Source organism: Mobula hypostoma, chromosome 12 (genome assembly GCF_963921235.1).
Source record: "Mobula hypostoma chromosome 12, sMobHyp1.1, whole genome shotgun sequence".
Taxonomy (NCBI): Eukaryota; Metazoa; Chordata; class Chondrichthyes; order Myliobatiformes; family Myliobatidae; genus Mobula; species Mobula hypostoma.
The window spans coordinates 112,242,251-112,265,915 of record NC_086108.1 but is presented as its reverse complement, the minus strand read 5'-3'; the positions used below and the strand labels follow the sequence as shown (position 1 = coordinate 112,265,915).

The 23,665-nt window shown below is 43.9% G+C and overlaps 1 protein-coding gene across 2 annotated transcripts in view; it reads left to right on the top strand.

The window, feature by feature from the left end:
• The window catches only part of syde2 (synapse defective 1, Rho GTPase, homolog 2 (C. elegans)), a 144,933-nt gene that overhangs the window by 42,020 nt on the left and 79,248 nt on the right, over positions 1–23,665 (top strand). For both annotated transcript variants that reach the window (XM_063064798.1, XM_063064799.1), the window contains exon 3: positions 3,553–4,649. In XM_063064798.1, the coding sequence (XP_062920868.1) occupies positions 3,553–4,649 (1,097 nt within the window). The remainder of the gene's footprint in view (positions 1–3,552; positions 4,650–23,665) is intronic.

The following is a 23,665-nucleotide window of genomic DNA, read 5'->3' as shown; positions in this document are numbered from 1 at the left end:
CAAGCAAGCAGCTGGAGCCTAGACCTTGCACTGTTCAGTTAACTGATCAGCTAAACTGTGGGGAATCAGGTATAGAGAAAAACTTTTAGATTGTGCTAGAGTCCAGTGTGCAGTTTTGGTGACCACACTATATGAAGGATGTGATTGAGAGGGTGCAGAGGAGATGCACCGTGGTATTGCTGAGGCTGGTGGACTTTAGTTATGGGGAGAAATTGGCTAGGGTGGGTTTCTTTTCCCTGGAGTGAGGGAAGCTAAGGAGTGACCTTGACAGCGGAGGATAAAATTACAAGTGGCATAGATAGGAAGACTTGAACATCTACTCCAGGGGTTCCCATCCTGAGATCCACAGGCCTTTTACGTGATGGTATTGGTCCATGGTATAAAAACAGCTGGGATGCCCTGATCTATCCTATGATAAGGGTATTACAAACAAGGTTTGAGGTCAGGAGTTTTAACAAGATATGAGTGGAATGGTTTGTTCAGTGGTCAATATCTGCAACTCTGTCAGAGAGGTAGAATTGGATACATCATTCAATGTTGATGAATTTAGAGATTCAAGCAGACAAGATGTGGAAGGGAAATGCAGGTTGCTCAGCACAGTAACGTGCTAGTTACTACGTTACTTCACAGCACTAGCAATTATTGATCAGGTCGATTCCTGCCTCTCCATAAGGAGTTTGTATCACTCTCTGTGACCGTGCATGTTTCATCCCACACTGCAAAAAATATAGGTTAGGGTTAGTAAGTTGTGAGCCTGCTACGATGGCACCGGAAGAGTGGCAACACTTGCCCAATACAATTCTTGCAAATTTGAGTTAATATCGACATAACACGTTGCAGTATTTTGATGTAAATGTGACAAATAATAACTAATAAAATAATCTCTTTAAATAGGTTTAGTGCAGATGGGCAGGCATACGATGGGCCAAATGGCCAGTTTCTGTATTATATAGTTACAACTGAGTCTTTCACTGCTTTTATTTCAGTCAAACTAGCCTGCTTTGTTTTATCCAAGTTGGGAACATGTTAGAGCAGGCATTTGTTGCACATATCCTGGCACATTTTCAGCTTAAAATGTAAAAGCACAATTAGCAATATGAAAAGTTCCCATAAGACCATAAGATGTAGGAGCAGAATTGGGCCATTCAGCCCATTGAGTCTGTTCTGCCATTCCATCATGGCTGATTTACTATCCCTCTCAACCCTTTTCTTCTGCCTTCTCCCCATAACCTTTAACACCCTTACTAATCGAATACCTAGCAACCTCTGCTTTAAATAAACTGAATAAGTTGGCCGTCACAGCCATCTGTGACAATGAATTCCACAGATTCACCACCCTCTGGCTAATGAAGTTCCTCCTAGTCTTTTTATTCCAAATGGATGTCCTTCTATTCTGAGGTGGTGCCCTCTGATCGTAGACTCGCCAGCTATAGGAAACATCCTCTCCTTGTCCACTGTTTAAGCCTTTCAATAGTCATAGTCATACTTTATTGATCCCGGGGGAAATTGGTTTTCGTTACAGTTGCACCATAAATAATAAATAGTAATAGAACCATAAATAGTTAATTAGTAATACGTAATTTATGCCAGTAAATTATGAAATAAGTCCAGGACCAGCCTATTGGCTCAGGGTGTCTGACCCTCCAAGGGAGGAGTTGTAAAGTTTGATGGCCACAGGCGGGAATGACACTCTTACTGCATCTCGGTGGAATGAGTCTCTGGCTGAATGTACTCCTGTGCCCACCCAGTACATTATGTAGTGGATGGGAGACATTGACCAAGATGGCATGCAACTTAGACAGCATTCTCTTTTCAGACACCACCGTGAGAGAGTCCAGTTCCATCCCCACAACAATATTCGATAGGTTTCCATGAGATTCCCCCTCATTCTTCTAAACTCCAGGAAATCCAAGCCCAGAGCCATCAAACAAGCCTCATACATTAATCTTTCTGTTCCTGGAATCATTCTCCTGTACCTCCTGGACTCTCTCCAATGCCAACACATTCTTAGATAAGGGGCATAAAACTTCTCACAATACTGCAAGTGCAGTCTGACCAATGCCTTGTCTTGCCTCAGTACCCAGTTTCTGTTTTGACACGCAAACACGAGGAAATCTGCAGATGCTGGAAATTCAAGCAACACACATCAAAGTTGCTGGTGAACGCAGCAGGCCAGGCAGCATCTCTAGGAAGAGGTACAGTCGACGTTTCGGGCCGACACCCTTTGTCAGGACTCCAGACGAAGGGTCTCGGCCCGAAACGTCGACTGTACCTCTTCCTAGAGATGCTGCCTGGCCTGCTGCGTTCACCAGCAACTTTTATGTGTGTTCCTGTTTTGACATTCCTCTGTCACTAATCAGTGATGGAAATTATGTAGGCATTTTGCAAATGGCTAACGGCTATTTTATTCTGTTGATGTACTTTATTCATAGAAGCTGGCTGCAGATTGATTTGATTAATAGTCATTATTTTCATCTTCTGATGTTAGTGCACATTGGCAGTTAAATTATCCTGTCTAAGCTTCATGCCATCCTCAAAGAGGAAAACCAGGTCAGCTTTACATAAATATTTACAGTTAGTTATGTATCTGTGAAGCAAGAGCTACAATGGAATAGTAGGATTAAACATTTTACTGAGTCATGGTAGTAACGCTGCACACTACAACTTTGTAGGCATGTCGGGACGGGAAAAACATGTGCACTTGAAAGCCTATGCCAAAAGAGTCCTTTGCACGTAACAGACCAATCGATTCACAGAGCGATCAATTGGCCGCAAGCACACATTCTTATAATCAATCCAAGTCAAGGATATTGCAACTCTTGTTCTCAGCATTACTTACTTTGCATAATTTGGCTTTTGCGCATTTGGTCAGTCTTCGTGCAAATGCTTCAAAGCTTCTCCCTTTTATGGGAAGAGAACAGTAGTGAAATTATGAATAGATTCTTTCCTAATTTACCATTCCACTGAAGGCTAGCACAAGCAGGAGATAGTGACGTCAAAAATATTTTTATGCAACTTCCTTCAAACTGCCTATTCAGAAACCAATTTCTGTACTGCTAAGATAATTAACTCAGCCTTGCTTAGGGGTTTTAGTAGGAATACACAGTTCAGCAGTTGTCGGCAACTGATGTTTCATTTTCATAAAATAAGTTGCTGTTTCTTAAGCACATCACCCTTAGTGGGGTATAGGCCACTGACAGCAGCTCGCCAAAGTCCTCTGTCCTGGGCCGAAGGTTGATCAGCCCTGTGGCTTTCACGATGCACTTTGTACATCTTCTAGGCGAAGATGCTTCCTTTCCCAGGGATGAGGTCCTTGGAGCTTCTGTTGGTGTTTCTGTAGCTCTGGGTTTTTACAGGATGAGGTTCCTAGCCCATGCTCAGCCCTTCTTTTGCAGCCAGGCTTGGGACCATCCATGGTGAAGTTAATAAACTAAACAGTGTCTTCTAATTTGTCAATTGCAATTTTATGTATGTGCTTAAACTTTAGTTAAATTTTTTCATACTTCAAAGTTTTCTAAATAGATCTTAACATGATGTTAATTTTGATTTTAGTACACACCATGGATCTTTTCAATGGTTCCGTTTGTGCAGTGGAAGTATTAGCAGCAACAACAACGAATGAGTTTTCACCACCTTCCAGCCCTTCGCCTTTCAAAAAGGGGACTGCAATTAATTGGTCATTACCAGAAAAGATAAAATCTCCTCGGACTGTGAGGAAGCTTTCAATGAAAATGAGAAAACTTCCAGAAATTAGCAGAAAATTGAGCATTAAAGGGACTTCCAGCCATAACTACAATGATTCAGTTTCTAAAGGCACCTATGGATCTTTATCTCCTGGGATTTTGACGAATGCTGCTAGTAGAAATGTTATCAGTCGTTATCACCTGGACACGAGTGTTGTATCACAGAACTGCAAAAAGAAAAATTTGGGGGGCTCCAAGTCTGCTAGCAAAGGTGGCTACCTTAGTGACGGGGATTCACCAGAACTTGTTGCCAAATCGGGTAAGCACTCCTGTGAAAGTAAACCAGCAAAGGGGAATGTTGCTTCAACCCCCCATAAAACACACAGTGCAGAGATTGACGTTGATGCTTTTAGGCACTACAGTTTTGTGGATCAACCCAAATGCTCTCAATATATTTCTGGACTAATGAGTGTTCATTTTTATGGTGCCGAGGATTTAAAGCCACCAAGGATTGATTCCAGAGAAGTATTCTGTGCTATACAAGTGGATTCTGTCAACAAAGCCAGGACAGCCTTGCTCACCTGCAGAACCACATTTTTGGACATGGACCACACATTCAATATTGAGTTGGAGAATGCACAACATCTCAAGTTGGTTGTCTTCAGCTGGGAGCCAACGCCTCGGCGGAACAGAGTCTGTTGCCATGGCACCGTTGTACTCCCCACACTCTTCAGGGTATCCAAGATGCACCAGCTGGCAGTAAAGCTCGAGCCCAGAGGGCTCATTTATGTGAAGCTCACCCTGATGGAGCAGTGGGAAAACTCACTGGACAGCCTAGACGCAGAGCGAGAGCCAATGGTATTTGGTGTTGAGGCACGAAAAATAGTTGAGAAAGAAAACACGGGCTTGAGGGTGCCATTGTTGATGCAGAAATGTATAGTGGAGATTGAGAAAAGAGGTTGTCAGGTAAGCTTTAAGTCATTTTATTTTAATTGGAAAAAGTTCTCTTTTGTTGTACAGTGGATTCTGGTTAATTGGAACACATCATCAGGACCAGTACATTTTGGTCCAATTAATTGGCTGACCCAATTAGCCGAAGTTTCATGGAAATAGTTAAAAACGTATAAAAAAAAAAGAAATGCTGTTTAACTGAGTAACAAGTTATGTATTTAAATGAAATAGAAAACAAATTGGAACATGATCAATACTACAATACTATAAAATTTAGTTACTGACAGTTATTGATGGAGGAATTTGTCCAGTGTACACTGCCATGTTCTTTTGATTAACTGTAAATGAACAAAATCAGCACAGACACCTAGAGCAGATAATGGACTACCTTCATGCTTTTGACGATTGCATCTTCCAAATTTTCAATTTCATTGTAACATTCAAGATTGTCAATACCCTAAAATCCTTCATAGTTGCTAACTTGTTGAAAGAGTGAAATCATTTCATTTTTACTCTTGGCTGTTTCTGGCATCTCGAAGCCTGAATACTTGAAATTGCAGTTTAAGTTGTTGCCAACCATCAGTGACAACAATCGCTGCTTTTTGAACACAAGTGCACACCACTGACACCGTTTTAAAAACTGTTTGCTCTATGCACGATGTAAAGTTTAACGGCAACACAAGTGCACATGACTGAATCTAGTTAGAACCTGTTCAGCAACAGTCTCCTGTCCAAATGATGCAACATAGTGCCCCAAGTAAATGATGGGAATCCTGGTTATTTTCTTGATTATTTTTCAAGAATTTTCCCAAAATGACCCAATTAACCGCAATCCACTGTTTGCTAGATTTTGTAAAATATCCAAGTTGTGGTTTAAGACACATTCTAAATTTTTGAGTACATTATAAAGACTGAAGTTCTAATATTGTGAGTATTCTGTACTATTGGTCTTTTGAATCAAGATTTTAGCTGAATTGGGTGATTTATACCTGGTTAAATGAGTCTCTTAAATGCCTCTACCACTTCCTTTGACAGCTCCTTCCATTTATCCAACACTCTCTGTGGAAAAACATGGCCTTCAAATTTTCCTTGTTACCCCCTTCATCTTAAGCCTATGCCCTCTAATTTTAGATTCCTCACATCCTGCAAATTTTTAAATTTAATTGTCATTTACACATGAATACAACCAAATAAAACGGCTTTCCTCTGGGTCCTAGGTGCAATACACAATACCAACAGTCACACAGCACGTAGTTCATATAGCATATAGTTACATTAGCAGAAAAACAGTCACCAAAAAACCCAAGATTCCTGGGCGTCTTGGCCTGCAGATTGATAAATGAGATGTTGTTGGCAAGAAAAAGCCCACAGCGATTCTTCATCATGCGTTAGTGCTGGCGCAGATGAATGCGATCCAGTCTTTATTCCTCCGAATGAACACTGAAGAGTGCACTGGGAGGGGCCCAGCCTCCGAACCAGCATTCTCGCTGCGCTTCTGCTCTCTCCTACATTGCATGTGGCATCTCCTCCCCAGGTCAGCTGTAACAGGCAACAGGACTGAGGGTCTGGTCTGCGCAACAACCCAGACAACCCAGCTTCCCTGCTGTTGGTCTTATCGATGAACCGGACTTGCAGTATTCTACATTACCAATGACCAACAAGGTTTTGCGATCACAAGAGAGTTCAAGATAATTATTTTCACTGTTTGTTTGACCATGAGCTGCCTCTGGCTCAGTGTAGCAGGCAGCAACGTGGTAAGCAACAAATCCAGCTCCATCGTTATCCAGCAACTTGATAGTGGTGTTGGCCTGCAGTTCTTGTTTTTAACATCTGTCAGTGTCTTGCCATAAAAGAGACATCACTGACGAGAAAGACTCTTATCTACTCTATCCATGCTCCTTGTTAATTTTCCTTTATCTCTTACTTCACATGAATCATGTTAAGTATGCAATGCTGGATTTTGATCTCTTTTAGTCACATGTAAGAAGATACAAATGATACGATTTATTAACATACAGTTTCTGTTTGGAATGCTGCCAAACTCTTAACAAACCATCAATTGTTCCCCTATTTGAAATTCAGGGAAATGTGACTAGTGGTTTTGTGTTTAACAAGTTTTTTTTTTGTTTGAGGTCACTATCAGTTGTTGATTCTGAAATGTCTGTATGGCCTGGGTCTATGTCCAAGTAGCATGCCATTGATTTTTAAAATAATTTCCTTCCCTCCTGCCCACTTCTCAATTGCATATTTAATAATTTAATTGTCTACTGCATTCTGACAATGAAAATCATCTTCACAATCATAAGCACAAGAGATTCTGCAGTTGCTAGAAACCCAGAGCAACACAAAAAATGCTGGAGGAACTCTGGTTGGGCAGCATCAATGGAGATGAATAAACTGTTGGCATTTTGGGCAAAGACACTTCAACTTCACTTTCAGGTTAAGATTTATTAATTTTGAAAGGGTTAGAAAAGATAGAAGTAGGAAAGTTGTTTCCATTGGTAGGTGAGACTAGAACTAGGGGACATTACTTCAAGATTCAGGGGAGAAGATTTAGGATGGAGATGAGGAGAAACTGTTTTTCACAGCGTGGTGAATCTGTGGAATTCTCTGCCCAGGGAAGCAATTGAGGCTTCTTCACTAAATATATTTAAGATACAGTTAGATAGATTTTTACATAGGGGAATTAAGGGTTATGGGGAAAAGCCAGGTAGACGGAGCTGAGTTTATGGACAGATCAGCCATGATCTTATTGAATGGCAGGGCAGGCTCGATGGGCTGGATGGCCGCCTTCTGCTCCTATTTCTTATGTTCTTATTATGTTCTTACCACTGATTTATATGATGTGAGATTTATTTTGCGGTAGCAGTACAATGCAAAAACACAAAATTACTAAGCTGCTGAATAGTGCTAAAAGGAATAATAGGTAATGTTCATGGACTGTTCAGAAATCTGACGGTGGAGGGGAAGAAGCTGTTCCTAAATCATTGTGTATGTTTTCAGGCTCTTGTACCACCTCACTGTTGGTAGTAATAAGAAGGCTTGTCTTGGGTGGTGAGGGTTCTTAATGGATGCTACCTTAGGCACTACACCTTGATGTCCTTGATAGTACGGAGGGTTGTGGCCGTGATGGAGCTGAGTCTGTGCAGCCTCGTGCAGTGCTGTGCATCGGAGCCTCCGCACTGGATTGTGATGCAACCAGTCAGAATGGTGTGTACCATACACTAATGGAAAGTTGTAAGAGTCTTTGGTACCATACCGAATCTCCTGAAACTCCTAATGAAGCAGTTACCTTGGCATACCTTCAATCTTATTTCATCAACATATTGAGTCTCTGACAAATTTGTTCCCCTGATCTAAGCTCTGAACATCATACTCTTCTCTCTTTACCTACCTCCCACCACTGCTAAAACCACACCCTATACTTGTTGGAAGAATGAGGGAGGAATCTCATTGACACCTATTGAATACTGAAAGGCCTAGATAGTGGACATGGAGAGGATGTTTCCTAAAGGGGCCTAGGAATAGAAGGCACAGCCTCAGAATAAAGCATTTTACAACAGGTGAGAAGGAATTTATTTAGCCAACGGGTGGTGAATCTGGGGAGTTCATTGCCACAGATGGCTATGGAGGCCAAGTCATTGATAGGTTCATGATTAGGCAAGGTGTCAAAGGTTACAGGAAGAAGGGAGGGGAATGAGGTTGAGGGATAATAAATCAGCCATGATGGAATACAGAGCAGACCATAAGATATAGGAGCAGAATTAGGCCATTTGGCTCATCGAGTTTGCTTTGCCATTTCATTATGGCTAATCCAATTTTCTTTTCAGGCCCAATCTCCTGCCTTGTCCCTGTATGCCTTCATGCCTCGACCACTCAAGAATCTATCAACCTCTTCCTTAAATATATATAGACTTAGCTTCCACAGCTGCTTGTGGAGATGAATTCCACAGATTCACCACCCTCTGGCTAAAAGAAATTCCTCTTTAATACTGTTCTAAAAGGACAGCCCTCCATTCTGAGGCTGTATCCTGTGGTCTTAGATTCTCCCACCACAGGGAACATCCTGTCCAGACCTGATAGTTGAATAGCCTAATTCTGTTCCTACGTCTTATGGTCTATGAACTGATGACGTATGGAGACAAGACTGCAGATGTTGGAATCCGGAGCAAAAAAAAAACCCAAGCTTGTGGAGGAACTCAGTGGGTCAGGCAGCATCTGGAGGGAAAGGAATGGTTGACATTTGAATTCAATGCTATGCAACAGGGTTTCGTCCTGAGATGAATAACCTACTTTCCCATCACACTGGCTTTATTTGGCTTCATGGCCTCCATTGCATGGACCAAGATCTTGTGCCTCAGTGTTGCCTGTTGTGGCTGCTGGGGAAGGAATCGCAGATGTTGGCTGCCCTCCCATTGGTGCTGATCTACCGTGTTGCTCGATGGAAGATGAGCTGGATTGTATTCATCTGAGGCACTTCTGCAAGAATGATTCTGGAAATGAAAGTGTTAATGGATGAGTGTTTGTCGTTGGGCTTGTACTCAGTGAGTTTAAAGAATGGTGGGGGAGGGGGAGAAATCCTCATTGAAACCTCTTGACTATTGAAAAGCTTAGATAGGAAGAATGTTTTCTATAGCAAGTCTAGGACCAGAGGGCACAACTTCAGAATAGAAGGGCATCAATTTAGAACAGGGATGGTGTGGAGTTTCTTTAACCACAGGGTGGTGAATCTATGGAATTCATTGCTTCAGACGGTTGTGGAGGTCAAGTGATTGGATATATTTAAAGTGGAGGTTGATGGTTTCTTGTTTAGTCAAGGCATCAAGGTTTTTGGACGAAAGTAGAATGAGGCTGAGAGGAATAATAAATCAGCTATGATGGAATGACAGAGCAGACTTGATGGGCTGAATTATGCTCCTATGTCCTGTGGACGACTTGTTGAAGTAAGGGTTTTTCTTAGAAATCCAGAGCTCTTTTTCCATTAAATTCACGGGAAACCTACTCTGTTTGTCTCCTGGTATATACCCTATATAAATAGCTCTTAGGAAAATATTTGTCACTATCCCTTTCCAATCCCACAAAATTCTCAATTTTTTTGGCATGCGTATTTACTCTGGAGAAAATAGAATCATCTATAGAAGAGATGCAAAACTGCAGTGAGGTCTTGGACCCTACAGTTGTGCTGTTTGCTGTCTTGCGGCAAATTAGGCTGGATAATTCCCTAGGGCCCGAGGTAGAAAATTGGATTAGACATTGACTTTGCAGAGGAAGTGATAGAGTGGTTGGAGATGGTTGCCTCTCTGAAGGTCTATGACTGGTGGAGTGCCACAGGGATCAGTTCTTGTTTCATTGCTTGTCATCTATATCAATGTTCTGGATGATGTGATAAACTGGATCAGCAGATTTGCGTGCAAATCGGTCCGGAAGGCAGCGGGAGTATTTAAAAGGGAGCAGTTTGACGGAGCGGGCGACGGAGTAGAGGGAGACAGAGTAGGAAGGCTTTGTCTCGAGAGGCTTCGGTGAGCAGAGGTGGAGGGCGAGCTTCACTCCAAGTGAGGTAAGACTGGGTAAGTTCCTTTAAAAGGAGAACGGTCTTCAATGGTATTTTATTTGAAGCAAGGAAGGCGGCGAGTCTGTAGCGTATTGGGTAGGTCATGACAGCTGAGATCGGCCCCGTGGTTTGTTCCTCCTGCAGCATGTGGAAAATCAGAGATACTTCCAGTGTCCCCGACGACTATGTGTGCAGGAAATGTGTCCAGCTGCAGCTTCTGGCAGACCGCATTGAACAGTTGGAGCTGCGATTTGGATTCATACTGGAGCATCCGCGATGCTGAGAAAGTCGTGAATAGCCACACCGCAGGTAAAGGCTGCACAGGTAGAAAGGGAATGGGTGGCCACTAAACAGTGTAGCAGTAGGCAGGTAGTGCAGGAGTCCCCTGAGGTCATCTCCCTTCTAAACAGATATACTGTTTTGGATACTGTTGGGGGAAGATGTCTCATCAGGGGAAGGCAGCAGCAGCCGAGTTCATGGCACCATGGGTGGCTCTGTGGCACAGGATGGAAGGAAAAGGAGTGGGGATTTGATTGTAAGGGGAATAGATAGGCGTTTCTGCGGCCGCAAACGAGACTCCAGGAGGGTATGTTGCCTCCCCGGTGCAAGGGTCAAGGATGTCTCTGAGCGGCTGCAGGACATTCTGGAGTGGGAGGGTGAACAGCCAGTGGTCATGGTGCACATAGGTACCAACGATATACGTAAAAAATGGGATGAGGTCCTACAAGGTGAATTTAGGGAGTTAGGAGAGAAACTAAAAAGTAAGACCACAAAGGTAATAATCTCTGGATTACTACCAGTGCCACGTGCTAGTCAGAGTAGAAATAGGAGGATATTTCAGATGAATACGTGGCTTGAAAAATAGTGCAAGGGGGAGGGATTCAAATTTCTGGGGCATTGAAACCAGTTCTGGAGGAGGTGGGACCGGTACAAACAGGACGGTCTGCACCTGGGCTGGGCTGGAACCAATGTCCTTGGGGGAGCATTTGCTACTGTTGTTCAGGAGGATTTAAACTAATGTGGCAGGGGGATGGGAACGTGCAGAGAGACAGGGGTGTAAAATGAGGGTAGAAACAAAAAGTAGTAAGGTGAAAAGTAAAAGTGGCAGGCCGGCAAATCCAGGGCAAAAATCAAAAAGGGCCACTTTTCAACATAATTGTATAAGGGCTAAGAGTGTTGTAAAAGCAAGCCTGAAGGCTTTGTGTGTCAATGCAAGGAGCATTTGTAACAAGGTGGATGAATTGAATGTGAAGGTAGTTATTAATGAATATGATATAGTTGGGATCACAGAGACATGGCTCCAGGGTGACCAAGGATGGGAGCTCAACATTCAGGGATATTCAATATTCAGGAGGGATAGACATGAAAGAAAAGGAGGTGGGGGAGCATTGCTGGTTAGAGAGGAGATTAACGCAATAGAAAGGAAGGACATTGGCCGGGAAGATGTGGAATCGATATGGGTAGAGCTGCATAACACTAAGGGGCAGAAAACACTGGTGGGAGTTGTGTACAGGCCACCTAACAGTAGTAGTGAGGCTGGGGATGGCATTAAACAGGAAATTAGAAATGTGTGAAATGAAGGAACAACAGTTGTAATGGGTGACTTCAATCTACATATAGATTGGGTGAACCAAATTGGTAAGGGTGCCGAGGAAGAGGATTTCTTGGAATGTATACGGAATAGTTTTCTGAACCAACATGTCGAGGAACCAACTAGAGAGCAGGCCATTCTAGACTGGGTATTGAGCAATGAGGAAGGGTTAGTTAGCAATCTTGTCGTGTGAGGCCCCTTGGGTAAGAGTGACCATAATATGGTGGAATTCTTCGTTAAGATGGAGAGTGATATAGTTAATTCAGAAACAAAGATTCTGAACTTAAAGGAGGGTAACTTTGAAGGTATGAGACGTGAATTAGCTAAGATAGACTGGCAAATGATACTTAGAGGGTTGACGGTGGATATGCAATGGCAAACATTTAAAGATCGCATGGATGAACTGCAACAATTGTTCATCCCAGTTTGGCAAAAGAATAAACCAGGGAAGGTAGTGCACCCGTGGCTGACAAGGGAAATTAGGGATAGTATCAATTCCAAAGAAGAAGCATACAAATTAGCCAGAAAAAGTGGCTCACCTGAGGACTGGGAGAAATTCAGAGTCCAGCAGAGGAGGACAAAGGGCTTAATCAGGAAGGGGAAAAAGATTATGAGAGCGAACTGGCAGGGAACATAAAAACTGACTGTAAAAGCTTTTATAGATATGTGAAAAGAAAAAGATTAGTTAAAACAAATGTAGGTCCCTTACAGTCAAAAACAGGTGAATTGATCATGGGGAACAAGGACATGGCAGACCAATTGAATAACTACTTTTGTTCTGCCTTCACTAAGGAGGACATAAATAATCTTCTGGAAATAGTAGGGGACCGAGGGTCTAGTGAGATGGAGGAACTGAGGGAAATGTACGTTAGTAGGGAAGTGGTGTTAGGTAAATTGAAGGGATTGAAGGCAGATAAATCCCCAGGGCCAGATGGTCTGCATCCCAGAGTGCTTAAGGAAGTAGCCCAAGAAATAGTGGCTGCATTAGTGATAGTTTTTCAAAACTCTTTAGATCCTGGATTAGTTCCTGAGGATTGGAGGGTGGCTAATGTAGCCCCACTTTTTAAAAAAGGAGAGAGAGAGAAACCAGAGAATTATAGACCGGTTAGCCTGACATCGGTGGTGGGGAAAGTGCTAGAGTCAGTTATCAAAGATGTGATAACAGCACATTTGGAAAGCGGTGAAATCATCGGACAAAGTCAGCATGGATTTGTGAAAGGAAAATCATGTCTGACAAATCTCATAGAATTTTCTGAGGATGTAACTAGTAGAGTGGATAGGGGAGAACCAGTGGATGTGGTATATTTGGATTTTCAAAAGGCTTTTTGACAAGGTCCCACACAGGAGATTAGTGTGCAAACTTAAATCACACGGTATTGGGGGTATGGTATTGATGTGGATAGAGAATTGGTTGGCAGACAGGAAGCAAAGAGTGGGAATAAACGGGACCTTTTCAGAATGGCAGGCAGTGAGTAGTGGGGTGCTGCAAGGCTCAGTGCTGGGTCCCCAGTTGTTTACAATATATATTAATAACTTAGACAAGGGAATTAAATGCAGCATCTCCAAGTTTGCAGATGACACGAAGCTGGGCGGCAGTGTTACCTGCGAGGAGGATGCTAAGAGGATGCAGGGTGACTTGGATAGGTTAGGTGAGTGGGCAAATTCATGGCAGATGCAATTTAATGTGGATTAATGTGAGGTTATCCACATTGGTGGCAAGAACAGGAAATCATATTATCTGAATGGTGGCCAATTAGGAAAAGGGGAGGTGCAGTGAGACCTGGGTGTCATTATACACCAGTTATTGAAAATGGGCATGCAGGTAGAGCAGGCAGTTAAAAAGGTGAATGGTATGCTGGCATTCATGGCGAGAGGATTCGAGTACAGGAGCAGGGAGGTAGTACTGCAGTTGTACAAGGCCTTGGTGAGACCACACCTGGAGTATTGTGTGCAGTTTTGGTCCCCTAATCTGAGGAAAGACATTCTTGCCATAGAGGAGGTACAAAGAAGGTTCACCAGATTGATTCCTGGGATGGCAGGACTTTCATATGATGAAGGACTGGATCGACTAGGCTTATACTCTCTGGAATTTAGAAGATTGAGGGGGGGTCTGATTGAAACATATAAAATTCTAAAGGGATTGGACAGGCTAGATGCAGGAAGATTGTTTCTGATGTTGGGGAAGTCCAGAACGAGGGGTCACAGTTTGAGGATAAAGGGGAAGCCTTTTAGGACCGAGATGAGAAAAAACTTCTTCACACGGAGAGTGGTGAATCTGTGGAATTCTTTGCCACAGGAAACAGTTGAGGCCAGTTCATTGGCTATATTTAAGAGGGAGTTAGATATGGCCCTCGTGGCTAAAGGGATCAGGGGGTATGGAGAGAAGGCAGGTACAGGGTTCTGAGTTGGATGATCGGCCATGATCGTACTGAATAGTGCAGGCTCGAAGGGCCGAATGGCCGACTGCACCTATTTTCTATGTTTCTATGACATCAAAATTGGCTGTAGTGGACAACTAGGAAGTCTATCAAAGCCTGCAGAGGGATTTGGACCAGCTGGAGAAATAGGCTGAAAGAGAACCAGAGGACAGAGCCTCAGAATAGAGAGGCATCCTTTTAGAATGGAGATGAAGAGGAATTTCTTTAGCCAGAGAATGGTGAATCTGTGGAATTTATTGCCACAGGCTGCTGTGGAGGTCAAGACTGTGTGTATATTTAAGGCAGAGTTTGACAGATTCTTGACTGCTAAGGGTATGAAGGGATACAGAGAGAAGGCAGATTGGGCCTGAGAGGAAGATTGGATCAGCCATGATGAAATGGCAGAGTAGACTTTATGGGCCAAATAGCCTAATTCTACTCCTATGTGTTCTTATGGAAAGTGGCAAAAGGAATTTAATGCAGCCAAGTGTGAGGTTTTGCACTGCGGGAGGACCAACTAGGATAAGTCTTAAACTGAGCAGTAGAGCACTGGGGAGTGCGGTAGAACAGCACTTCTTTGAATCTTTGAAAGTGGTGTTACAGACAGTTGGATCATAAAGAGAGGTTTTGCCACATTGATTTATGAAGGCCAGTCACAGTATTGAGTACAGGAGATGTTATGTTAAAGTTGTATAAGATGGTGGAGCCTAATTTGTCGTGTTGTGTGCAGTTCTGGTCACCTACCCACAGGAAAGATGTCACGAAAATTGAAAGTGCAGAGAAAATTTACAAGGATGTTGCTAGGATGTGAGGACCAGGGTTATAGGGAAAGGTTGAATAGCTTAGAACTTTATTCCCTGGCGTGTAGAAGAATGAAGGGAGATTTGAGAGGTATACAAAATTGAGGGCTATAGATAGGGTAAATGCAGGGTTTTTTTTCCCCAGAGGTTGGCTGAGGCTACAACTAGAGGTCATGGGTTAATGGTGAAAGGTGAACTGTTTAAAGGGGAATGAGGGGAAACTGTTTCACTTAGGGCGATGAGAGTGTGGAATGAGCTGCCAGCACAAGTGGTGGAAGTGGATTCAGTTTCAATGTTTAAGAGAAATTTTTGGAGGGTAAATAGATGGGAGTGAAAAAGAGGACTATCGTCGATGGAATAGGCAGTGTAATGGTTTGTCATGGCCCAAAGGGTCCATTTCTATGCTGTAGTGCTCTATGCTTAACTGTATCAGCAACATATAATAAGGGAAGGGAATTCTTTTAACATAAACACAGGAGATCCTGCAGATGCTAAAAATGGTGGAGAAACTCACAGGTCAGGCAACATCTATGGAAATGAACAAGAAGTCAACGTTTTTGGCTGTGATCCTTCAGGACTGGAAAGGAAGGAGGAAGAAGCCAGAATAAGGTAGGGGAAGGAGAACTAGATAGAAGATATTGTGAGATCAGGTAGGTGGGGAAGGTGGGATGAAGGAAGAAGCTGAGAGGTGATTGGTGGAAGGGTAAAGGGCTAAAGAAGGAAGCTTGTAGGACTGTGGGAGAAAGGAGGAGCATCAGGTGATGTGATAGGCTGGTAAGGAGAAGAAGTAAGGGGGGAGTCAGAGTGGGGAATTGAACAAGTGGGAGGGGGAAGTGATTAATGGAAGAAGGAGAAATCAAAGTTTATGCCATCAGGTTGCAGGCTACCCAGACAGAATGAGCCGTTGCTCCTCCGACCCGAGAGTGGCCTCATTGTGGCAGTAGAGGACACTTCGAACCAACATGTCAGAATGAGAATTAAAATGTTTTGGCCACCGAGAAATCCTGCCTTTTGCAGATGGAGCAAAGGTGCTTTTAACAACTTGCAGTAACTTTAATTCTTCTTTCTCTATAGTTTTCCAACACTGCTGGAACTTCGTTAACACCATGTGTCAATTTTTTTTGTCATAGTGCCTGGGCAGTCTATCATTCCCTCTGTTGTAGTAAACTATTTTGCTAGAACCCCTGTGGCCATCCTCCTCAGTGATTGTTATCTCGTTTTGGATGCTGTTGGGCGGGGGGGGGGGGGGTGACCTGACAGAGGATGACCACGGCTGTTGGGTCTCTGGCACTAAGCCTGGTTCCGTGGTGCAGAAGGGAGAGAAGAAGATGAGGAATGCAGTAGTCATAGGGGATTCCATAGTGAGGGGAACAGACAGGAGGCTCTGTCAGCCTGATTGAGATACCTGCATGGTGTGTTGCCTCCCAGGTGCCAGGGTACGGGATGTTACGGATTGGCTGCAGAGTATTGTGAAGGGAGAGGGTGAACAGCTAGAAGTTTTGGTACACATTGGTACCAATGACATAGGTAGAAAAAGGGAGGAAGTCCAGAAGAGAGAATTCAGGGAGTTGGGTAGGAAGCTGAAAAGCAGGACCTCCAGGGTAGTAATCTTAGGATTGCTGCCCCTGCCATGTGCTAACGAGTGCAAAAATGGCATGATCAGGCACGTTAATGCATGGCTGGGAGGCTGGTGTAGAGGGCGGGGCTTCGGGTTCCAGGATCATTGGGGCCTCTTCTGGGGGAGGTACGACCTGTACAAAAAAGAGTTACACCTGAACCCAAAGGGGTTCAATATCCTCGCAGGCAGGTTTAATAGAGCTGTTAGGGAGTGCTTAAACTAATTTGGCAGGGGATGGGAACTGGAGTGATAGGGCTGAGGAAGGGGGAAAACAGAAGTAAATCAAAGATAGTGTGCAACAGAGATGATAGAAAGGACAGGCAGGAGATGAGGCATTATCACAGCCAGTGTTACACGGCAATAGAGGCGAGGTGCAGATAAGACAGAAAGCAACAAATACTGGACTGAAAGTGTTATATTTGAAGGTACGCAGCATAAGGAATACCATGGACGATCTTGAAATTCAGCTACAGATTGGCAAGTATGATGTTGTGGCCATTTCTGAAACTTGGTTAAAGGATGGCTGCCATTGCGAGCTGAATGTCCAAGGATATATGATGTTTCGGAAAGATAGGTTAGGAGGTAGAGGGGATGGTGTGGCCCTGTGTGTAAGAAATAATATTAAATTATTAGAAAGGGATGACATACGATCGGAAGGTGTAGAGTCTGTATTGGTTGAGTTAAGAAATGGCAAGGGTAAAAGGACCCTAATGGCAGCTGTATACAAGCCTCCAAACAGCAGCCGTGATGTGGATTACAAATTAAAGCAGGAGACAGAAAAGGCGTGTCAGAAGGGCAATGTCATGATAATCGTTGAGGATTTTAACATAGACATAGAAAATAGGTGCAGGAGTAGGCCATTCGGCCCTTCGAACCTGCACCGCCATTCGGTATGATCATGGCTGATCATCCAACTCAGAACCCTGTATCTGCCTTCTCTCCATACCCCCGATCCCTTTAGCCCCAAGGGCCATATCTAACTCACTCTTAAATATAGCCAATGAACTGGCCTCAACTGTTTCCTGTGGCAAAGAATTCCACAGATTCACCACTCTCCGTGTGAAGAAGTTTTTCCTCATCTCGGTCCTAAAAGGCTTCCCCTTTATCCTCAAACTGTGACCCCTCGTTCTGGACTTCCCCAACATCGGGAACAATCTTCCTGCATCTAGCCTGTCCAATCCCCTTAGAATTTTATACGTTTCAATCAGATCCCCCCTCAATCTTCTAAATTCCAGAGAGTATAAGCCTAGTCGATCCAGTCTTTCATCATATGAAAGTCCTGCCATCCCAGGAATCAATCTGGTGAGCCTTCTTTGTACTCCCTCTATGGCACGAATGTCTTTCCTCAGATTAGGGGACCAAAACTGCGCACAGTACTCCAGGTGTGGTCTCACCAAGGCCTTGTACAACTGCAGTAGAACCTCCCTGCTCCTGTACTCGAATCCTCTTGCCATGAATGCCAGCATATCATTCGCCTTTTTCACCGCCTGCTGTACCTGCATGCCCACTTTCAATGACTGGTGTATAATGACACCCAGGTCTCGTTGCACCTCCCCTTTTCCTAATCGGCCACCATTCAGATAATCTGTTTTCCTGTTCTTGCTACCAAAGTGCATAACCTCACATTTATCCACATTAAATTGCATCTGCCATGAACTTGCCCACTCACCTAACCTATCCAAATCACCCTGCATCCTCTTAGCATCCTCCTCACAGCTAACACTGCCGCCCAGCTTCGTGTCATCCGCAAAATTGGAGATGCTGCATTTAATTCCCTCATCTAAGTCATTAATATATATTGAACATATATGTAATAAATATATAACATGAAAGTGGATTGTGAAAACCAGGCCTATACTGGACTTCGAGAGAATTTGTAGAATGTCTAAGGGATGGCCTTTTAGGACAGCTTGTTATTGAGCCCACTAGGGGATCGGCTATGTTGGATTGGGTGTTGTGCAATGATCCAGAGGTGATAAGAGAGCTGAAGGTTGAGGACCCCTTAGGGAACAGTGATCACAATATGATTGAGTTCACATTGAAATTTGAGAAGAAGCTGAATCCCACTGTGTCGGTATTTCAGTGGAATAAAGGAAATTACAATGGCATGAGAGGGGAACTGGCTGAGGTTTACTGGAGAGGGAAGGACAGCAGAGCAGCAATGGCTGGAGTTTCTGTGAAATGTGAGGGAAGTGCAAGACAGATATATTCCAAATAAGAAATTTGCAAATGGAAGAAGGACACTACTGTGGCTGACAAGTGAAGTCAGAGCCAAAGTAAAAGCAAAAGAGAGGGCATGCAATGAAGCCAAAGATGGTGGCAAGATAGAGGATTGGAAAGCTTTTAAAAACTTGCAGAAGGAAACTAAGAAGTTCATTAGGAAGGAAAAGATGGATTATGTAAGGAAGCTAGCGACTAATATCAAAGAAGTACTCAAAGCTTTTGTAAGTATATAAGGGGTCAAAGAGTTGAGGGTTATAGGACCAATAGAATGACTTTGGAGATATTGTAATGAGAGACGCAGAGATGGCAGAGGAACTGAATGTGTATTTTGCATAAGTCTTCACATTGGAAGACATCTGCAGTATACCAGACATTCAAGAGTGTCAGGGAAGTGAAGTATGTGTAGTGAAAATTACGACTGAGATGGTGCTCAGGAAGCTTAATGGTCTGAGGGTGGATAAATCTCCTGGACTTGATGGAATACACCATCAGCTTCTGAAGGAGAGATTGTGGAGGCATTAACAATGATCTTTCAAGAATTGATAGATTCTGGGATTGTACTGAATGACTGGAAACTTGCAAATGTTGCTCCGCTATTTAAGAAGGGTGGGAGGCAGCAGAAAGGAAACGATAGACCTGTTAGTCTGACATCATTGGCTGGAAAGTTCTTGGAATCAATAGTTAGGGATGAGATCACGGAGTAATTGGAGGTGCACGACAAGATAGGCAAAAACCAGCATGGTTTCCTGATAGGGAAAATCCTGCCTGACTAACCTACTGCGATTTTTTTGAGAAAATTATAAGCAGGGTAGACAAAGGAAATGCAGTGGATATGGTATACTTGGATTTTCAGACAAGGTGCCGCACAGGAGGCTGCTTAGCAAGATGAGAGCCCATGGCATTACAGGGGAGTTACTAGCATGGGTGGAGCATTGGTTGATCGGCAGAAAGCAGAGAGTGGGAATAAAGGGATCCTATTCTGGCTGGCTGCCGGTTACCAGTGGAGTTCCACATGGGTCGGTGTTGGGACTGTTACATACCTCAAGGGGATCTTGTGAGAATGATGTAATGGTGTTTTGGAGGTCACCTGATGTAATTTTCCCACCGATGTGAGGTCACGTGATGACATGTTCTCCACGGGTATAAAAGGGAAGACCTCTGGTGACGCAGTTAGATTTTCCAGCTAGAACATTTGTCAGTGTCTCTGTTCTGTTGCTTATTTGTTTTATGACGCAGTTTCATTTTTACAACGGAGTTTTGCGTTCTATTGTAAGGTGCAATAGTACTGGACTGGCAGTTTCTGCCAGGTTTGTCGATGTACCTTTTCAGTAGTATTGGAAAGTGAAGACTTTATCGAAGTACAGGACCTGAAGGATTAAGAGAAGTTGGTATTGTTCGGCAGTTTAACAAAGGATCGACCTTATTGTGTCTTCGTTGAAGCAGTAGCGACCTGCATCGAAGATGGCTCCTGCCAAAAGAGTAAGGTAGTTCATGCAGGATTTGCTCGCCAGAAGAAAGATCAGTTATTTTAAGCTGTTTATTTCCTTCATCGTGAATCCTTTGGACAGAACCAGCAGGAAAGTCGGGTCTATGAAGAAATCCTTCTCCAGAGAAGTCTCTCCTAATTGAGTCTGTGGTGGCCAGTGCTATCATGTTTGCTGTTGTGTGCTGGGGCAGCAGGCTGAGGGTAGCAGACACCAACAGAATCAACAAACTCATTCGTAAGGCCAGTGATGTGGGGATGGAACTGGACTCTCTGACGGTGGTGTCTGAGAAGAGGATGCTGACCAAGTTGCATGCCATCTTGGACAATGTCTCCCATCCACTACATAATGTATTGGGTGGGTACAGGAGTACATTCAGCCAGAGACTCATTCCACCGAGATGCAACACAGAGCGTCATAGGAAGTCATTCCTGCCTGTGGCCATTTAAATTACAACTCCTCCTTTGGAGGGTCAGACACCCTGAGCCAACAGGCTGGTCCTGGACTTATTTCATAATTTACTGGCATAATTTACATATTACTATTTAACTATTTATGGTTTTATTACTATTTATTATTTATGGTGCGACTGTAACGAAAACCAATTTCCCCCGGGATCAATAAAGTATGACTATGAATGTATAAATCTGTTGGACATTTGAATTCACCATTTGAAGAACTGTATTTGACTTTACCGCTTTAAGAACTGTTTTCGCATTTATCGCTTTAAGAACCAGTACCGAGTGGCGATTTGTTGAACGGCCGCATAGCGGTTAACTTCTGGTTAAGGTTTTTCATTCGTTTTTTATTGTTTATCCGTGTTTAATAAATGTTTGGTTGTTTTTATATATCCTGACTCGATTGATATTCATTGTTGCCAGTTACATAACAGGACCGCTGCTTGCTACGGTGTATGTCAATGATTTGGACTATGGGATTAATGGATTTATGGCTAAATTTGCCGATGATACAAAGATAGGTGGAGGAACAGGCAGTGTTGAGGAAACAGAAAGCCTGTAGAGAGACTTGGATAGTTTAGGGGAATGGGCAAAGTATACAAATGAAATACAAAGCAATTACCCTCCCCCACCTGGGACAGTAGGACCATATTTCATTGTTTCTGCTTCCCAAGTATAGCCCGGTCATTAAGTGTGTGAAACCCACAATGAAGACTATTAAGATCTGGCTGGAGGGTGCTGACTTTGCTCTTCAGCACCAATTCCAGCACACAGACTGGAGTGCGTTTGCTGCCCATACCACCACAGACTCTCAGATTAACATTGATTTATATACCAACTCTGTCCTTGAGCACATCAACAAATGTGTAGATAGAGTGACATCACAAAAACAAGTAAAAGTTTTCCCCAGTCAGAAACCATGGATGAACAGGGAAGTTCACCTCCTGCTCAAAGCCAGAGATTCAGCCTTCAGGTGTGGAGACCGGGAGGCTTACAGCTCAGCCAGGGCCAACTTGAGGAGGGGCATCTCTCAGGCTAAACACATATACAAACAGAGAATCAAGGAGCATTTCAATTCCTCAGACCCCCGGTGCATGTGAAATGGCATACAGGTCATTACAGATTTCAAACCACCTGGTACTGTGCCCCCTTCCAGCTCTGCTTCCCTCCCTGATGAGCTCAATTACTTCTACACTCGCTTTGACCAAGAGAACAAGGAGGTCACCCTCAAAGCGGACGTCCCACCTGGTGAACTGCTTCTCTCACTTTGTACCTCTGATGTTTGTGCTACCCTGAGCAGGGTGAATGTACAGAAGGCAGCTGGTCCAGATGGAATACCTGGTCGTGTGCTCCAGAGACTGTGCAGGGCAGTTGGCTGGGGTCTTCACGGACATTTTTAATCTGTCCCTGGCCCAGGTGGTTCTCCCCACAAGCTTCAAGATGGCCACCGTCATGCCAGTGCCGAAGCATTCCACTGCCACGGGCCTGAATGACTTCCACCCAGTTGCACTCACCCCCATCATTGCAAAGTGCTTTGAAAGACTGGTTCTATCACATCTGAAATCCTGTCTGCCCACTACCCTGGAGCCCCATCAATTTGCCTATCGCACCAACAGGTCAACAGAGGACGCCATCTCCATGGCACTTTACTGTCCTGCCCCACCTACACAGCCCCAACTCTTACATCAGAATGGTGGTCATTGACTTTAGTTTGGCATTCAATACTGTGATCCCTCCAAGCTGATTGCCAAACTTTGCCAGCTTGATATCAGCTCATCCCTCTGCAATTGGACCTTGGACTTGATGACTAACAGACCCCAATCATTTAAATTAGACAACCTCTCCTCCTCCACTCTCACCCTGAACACCGGCGTGCCTCAAGGCTTGTTTGCTGAGCCCTGTTCTGTACTCCCTTTTCACCTATGACTGCATTCTTGTACATGGTTCTTAACTCCATAATCAAGTTCGCAGACAACACCACAGTGGTTGGCCTGATCAGAGGGGATGATGAGACGGTCTACAGGGACGAGGTTCAGCACCTGGCCGCGTGGTGTGCCGACAACAACCTGGCCCTTAACACCCAGAAGACCAAGGAGATCATTCTGGACTTCAGGCATGCTAGGAGCCACACTCGCGTCTCCATCTACATCAACAGAACTGTAGTGGAACGCGTATCAAGCTTCAAATTCTTTGGTGTCCACAATTCCGAGGATCTCACTTGGTCCCTGAACTCCTCCATCCTGATCAAAAAGGCACAACAGCGCCTTTATTTCCTGCGGAGCATCAAGAAAGCTCACCTCTGTCCCAGGATACTGATTGGACTTTTACCGCTGTACCATTGAGAGCATACTCACCAACTGCATCTCAGTGTGGTATGGCAATTGTCACGTATCAGACCGCAAAGCACTCCAGCATGTGGTGAAAACTGCCCAGTGGATTATCGGCACCCAATAGCCCACCATTGAGAACATCTACCATAAACACTGCCTGGGCAGGGCGAAAAGCATTATCAAGGATGCATCTCACCCTGACCATGGACTTTTTACTCTCCTCCCATCTGGTAGGCAGTACAGGAGCCTCCGCTCCCACATCAGCAGGCACAGGAAGAGCTTCTTCCCTGAGGCTGTAACCCGCTGAACCTCACGTCACAGTGCTAAGCAGTATTGCACCCATATTGTACTGTCTCAGTACCTTAATATTTGTGTGCTGTAGCACTTACTTTTTATTCGCAGTTATTTTGTAAATAACACTATTCTTTGCATTTCTGGTTAGATGCTAACTGCATTTCATTGGCTTTGTATCTGTACTCGGCACAATGACAATAAAGTTTAATCTAATCTAACAATGTTGGAAAGAATATGGTCATGTACTTTGGTGGAAGAAATAAAT